At 39.4% G+C, this 3,500-nt stretch overlaps 1 protein-coding gene across 1 annotated transcript; it reads right to left on the reverse strand.

Annotated features, from left to right (window-relative positions):
* Window positions 1–325: 325 nt before the first annotated feature.
* On the reverse strand, window positions 326–2,857 carry LOC114725676 (patellin-3-like). The gene is made up of 4 exons (XM_028912244.1): window positions 1,572–2,857; window positions 1,354–1,478; window positions 1,125–1,275; window positions 326–1,030 (listed from the first exon to the last, which is right to left on the reverse strand). The coding sequence occupies exons 1-4, from the start codon at window positions 2,709–2,711 to the stop codon at window positions 776–778; spliced, it is 1,671 nt and encodes a 556-aa protein (XP_028768077.1). The 5' UTR covers window positions 2,712–2,857; the 3' UTR covers window positions 326–775.
* Between the last annotated feature and the right edge of the window lie 643 nt (window positions 2,858–3,500).

Below are 3,500 nucleotides of genomic sequence, written 5' to 3' on the forward strand. Positions count from 1 at the left end.
AAAAAGTTAATTGTTTTAGAAGAAGCTACAAGCAGAACTTTTGGGTCAAAAAATGTGACAAGCTAGATTAAGTTCCTTATCCCATGCCCCCGGACGTACCACTAACAAGGCAGTTCTAACCAGAAATCCAAACATATATATACAAATATACAGAAAATTCATAAATATACATATATCACCTTCAAAACTAAGAGGGGGAAAAATTGAAATTACAGCCAAGTACACACAAGGATATAGACACTCACAGTCTGCATTGTCTGATAGAAATTGATCAATTGCCAATTCAGTTAGATATAAAATGAACTACAAAGAACGGAAATAAATATTTGGGTTAAAAAAACATGATGCATATTTCTCATTTACACCTCTTATATTACATATTTATGAGATTCAGGAGGCTTAAATACAGATATCAAAGTAAAAGGCAAAAGACTGACCAAGATCAAACTGGATAAGGACAACATGAGGACAAAAATTTACATCCACACTTCCACACCAAAGTAAAAGATGTTTCAGGTAACACATAGCATCTCACAAATCAACTCTAAATCCAAATCCAAGTGCTACACTCTCCCCTAGCATTACTCTTCACAATCAAAATAGTAAATGTTTACCTAGATAATACATATTAAGTACAATCAAAATAGTAGGCCAATCCACAAACAAAATGATCATGACCAAAATTATTGAAAAACTATGGATTATGGATTCAATGAATGATGACAACAGCATTTTCTTACTCCTCAATTAACTTCAGTCTACCGATCATTTTCCCTCAATCACCGAGAGGTTTGATCTTGAACCTGTACAGGAGCCTCTTCTTTTTCAAAGTGGAATTGTCAATGGTAAGCAGTATCTTGCCAAGTTCACCAACTTTATAGCTATTGGAAACCACTGGCTCATCAGTTGGGGACATCTTTGTGGCCTTCTGTATGATAACAGTATATCCATCTTTTGCATCAGGTTTAAATTCCGCACTATAGCTGACCTCCCAGCCCACTACTCGCAGCTCCCACACAATAATGCACTTCTGCAAATCATTCGTCTCCAATAGCACATTATAGAATATAGGAAAAAGCAGAAAGTAAGTATCCTAATAGACAAATAGACCATTGTCACCCCACCTCATAAATAATGATTTCTACAGTTTGCTTTGTGGTTGGTTTTATAGGTATCTCCGTGACTGGATCAGACATGCTGAATTCTGGGTTGCACTCACATAAATCAACACTTAGGCCACCATATTGAATGGGCACTTGCTCAGGAGAAGAGTACCTATTTTACCAATTGAAATGTAAGGTCCAAAACCGAGAAACCAAAACAAAGAGGAATATCATGTTTTCATTCACTAACTTGAAAAGTGTTTCAGCGGACTTTGATGGGCCTGCAAAAACAAATTTGCTTTTGGTCCTCTGGGTCATGAATGGACTGATCATAGTATAGAATGCAAGATACCACCATGGCACATTGATAAAAACCTATAAAGTTGGAAAAGAAAACGTCAGTACCTCTATCATAGTATAGCATAACTGAAATCATGATAAACTGGCAATCCAAATGTGCATTGTAACCTGTTTGGCAACAAACTCGGGATAATTGTCCTGAAGCAATTGCAAAGCTTGTTTGGTGGCGATTCGAAGCTCCCGCTTGCCAGGCCCAGGAGAATTTTTAAGGTCGTTAACTTGAAAAATGGTATTGACACCACCAGGAGTAAAATCAAGCTTCCTTATACTCCTCTCCAAAAATTGTATCCGCCATCGGAGGAACTTGGCTCGTTTCTCTTCATCTGAGAATGTTTTCTGGTACAACTCCTTGTTCTGGAATTCTCCATAGACATTATAACAAACGGGATGCCCTTCCCTATCATAACCGTGCATGAATACCACTTTCTCTAGATCATCTCCAAGATCTTCATCCACAAGTGCATCAATGTTGAACTCTTTCCTCCAGCTTATTGTGTTCTTAATCATGACAAACGCATCCTTAACTTTGAAATCTCGGGCTCTGAGAAACTTGAGCAGAATCACATCACTCCTGTCATCCTTGAGCAGAGGAACTCCCCATATGAAAACATGTTCCTCGGATGTTTCTTTCGCTACTTCTTCTGCTTCCCTAACTGGATTTTCTTCAATTTTCGTTTCAGGCGGTGGATGTACCTCCATGCTGGCATCTGATTCCGAAGTGGCTCCCTCAACTTTTGCAGCTTCCTTAGCTGCTGTAGTGGTTTCAGTGGGCGCCGGCATCGTTTTGGTGGGCCCCGAAGAAGTGAACTGATGAGTATCTAGTGCCTCTCGAACCAGCTTCTTCAACTCTTCAAGAGCATTTCTCTGAGAATCCGAGAGATCACCCACTAAGTTGCTCTCTTCCTTGAACGAGACCAGATTCTGAGGCAACTTTTTCGATCTCTCGTCCTGAGCCCCAACAGCATCCTCTTTAGAATCTGAACTTTCAGCTTTTAAATCGTTGTCATCACTGGTTGGTGGCGGCGGCGGCGGCTTTGTCTCTACCACCGAAGTAGCTTCTGCTGCCAGTGACTCCGACAGCGGGGGAGTAGGCAGGTCTGTGTTTTCAGTATTAGCCGTCGCCGAATCAGATTCGACAGCTGAGGCAGATGCTATATTGGCTGAATCAGACTCCGTCGTAACCTTCGGCGGCTCCAATTCATTCTTCTCGGTGACAGAAAGGGCTGCCTTTGAATCCTCATCGGCCATGGTAAAAGACAGAGCAAGAGAAAGAGACAAACCTTTCCAGCAAGGAAGACGGAGCGAGAAAGACTAAAGAGAGGAATGTCTTGCTTTTGCCTGAGACAAGAACAGGGACCGAAAAACAGTGAAATAGAAGAGAATGGCGAATTGCGTTAAGCAAATAGTAACCAACCGCATCACGGCCCAAGAAATAAGATGCGGGCAACATATTCTGCTTCGAAATGCATTTGTTGTGGTGTCCGGAAACAAAAGAAACGTAAAAAAAAAAAAAAACGAAACAGAGTTTCATAAATAAAAATTTAATTCTAAAACTTGTTTGGGAAAATTACAAACAAAGACTATCAAATATGTACAATTGCGATTTGGAACCTTTAATTTAGAAAATAGCAAATGCAGTCTGTAACACCTTACATTTGTGACCTTATATTATGTCAAGTTAAGATATTCGGAAGCGCAATTTAAGGTTACCGAGTTGAAAAACCTGAGTTAAAAAATTTCCTTTCCCGCATTACTATTTATTGTAACCTTAAAATTGGCATAACTTTGAAAAATCATAACTAATTCTAGAAAAATCGAAACAAGGTCGTTCCAAGTCTCGCTCGAAGCTCTTAACATTATCTATCAAGGAAAAATGACCTCAGATTCCAATTTAATCAGAAACGCATCCGATTTTAATTTCAAAAAGTACTGTTCATTTGGTCATTTTTCTATTTTTCAGGATTTTTGCCTAACTTGGGAAAGGCATAACTTCTTACATAGAGCTCCGATTGTGACGCTTTACCACTCATTTTAAAG

Source organism: Neltuma alba, unplaced genomic scaffold, assembly GCF_004799145.2.
Source record: "Neltuma alba isolate B1F8T4 unplaced genomic scaffold, ASM479914v2 tig00000358_pilon, whole genome shotgun sequence".
NCBI lineage: Eukaryota > Viridiplantae > Streptophyta > Magnoliopsida > Fabales > Fabaceae > Neltuma > Neltuma alba.

Excerpts from the sequence above, each read along its gene's own strand:
- LOC114725676 (XM_028912244.1), bottom strand. The coding sequence starts at position 2,711 with ATGGCCGATGAGGATTCAAAGGCAGCCCTTTCTGTCACCGAGAAGAAT. Across the intron at positions 1,479-1,571 it reads CCGAGTTTGTTGCCAAACAG|GTTTTTATCAATGTGCCATG; the intron begins GTTACAATGCAC and ends CCAACTTTATAG. Across the intron at positions 1,031-1,124 it reads TAGAAATCATTATTTATGAG|AAGTGCATTATTGTGTGGGA; the intron begins GTGGGGTGACAA and ends AATGATTTGCAG.